The sequence below is a fragment of the Galeopterus variegatus genome, unplaced genomic scaffold (genome assembly GCF_000696425.1).
Source record: "Galeopterus variegatus unplaced genomic scaffold, G_variegatus-3.0.2 Scaffold3422, whole genome shotgun sequence".
NCBI classification, from domain to species: domain Eukaryota; kingdom Metazoa; phylum Chordata; class Mammalia; order Dermoptera; family Cynocephalidae; genus Galeopterus; species Galeopterus variegatus.
The window spans coordinates 233168-233641 of NW_007729533.1; the positions used below are offsets into that span (position 1 = coordinate 233168).

The following is a 474-nucleotide window of genomic DNA, read 5'->3' on the forward strand; positions in this document are numbered from 1 at the left end:
GCTCCGTTCGCAGCCGACAAAACACCTCCCCCCGCTCCTCCAAATCCCGTCTCCGCGCGTTCCCAACCGTCGCCACTTCACCCCCACCCTCCTGTGTAACGGGTTTTTCCTCCCACCGGCAAAAACCCGCGGAGTCATCGAGCGCTTCTGCGAAGTTTACCATTTCGAATTCTGCTGAAGCTCCAACAAGCAAGGCAGAGAAAGGGCCAGTCAAACACACAGCGAGATCTCACCACCTACTCCTTCGTCGCACCGCGATTCAAACTGCGCTGTCTCCCGCCTTCCCCGCTCCCTTTATACTGCAGAATGTTCCCTCATCCGGGAACTCGGATTGCTCATCCCACCAATGGCGGCCACCCGCCCTCCGGGCGCGTCCTTGAGGTTTTAGCCAATGAGAAAGCGAAGAAAAGGGCGGAGGGGCGGGCACTTCCAAGCTCGAGTCCCGATTGGGGCGTGAGGAGGGAGGTGGGGGAG

The 474-nt window shown here is 59.9% G+C and overlaps 1 protein-coding gene across 1 annotated transcript in view; it reads right to left on the reverse strand.

The window, feature by feature from the left end:
- Positions 1–381, reverse strand: part of LOC103600697 (histone H2A.Z) — a 3052-nt gene extending 2671 nt beyond the window's left edge. Inside the window, exon 1 of the mRNA XM_008585015.1 lies at positions 161–381. Coding sequence (XP_008583237.1) covers positions 161–163 — 3 coding nt within the window. The 5' untranslated portion in view covers positions 164–381. The remainder of the gene's footprint in view (positions 1–160) is intronic.
- Positions 382–474: the final 93 nt, after the last annotated feature.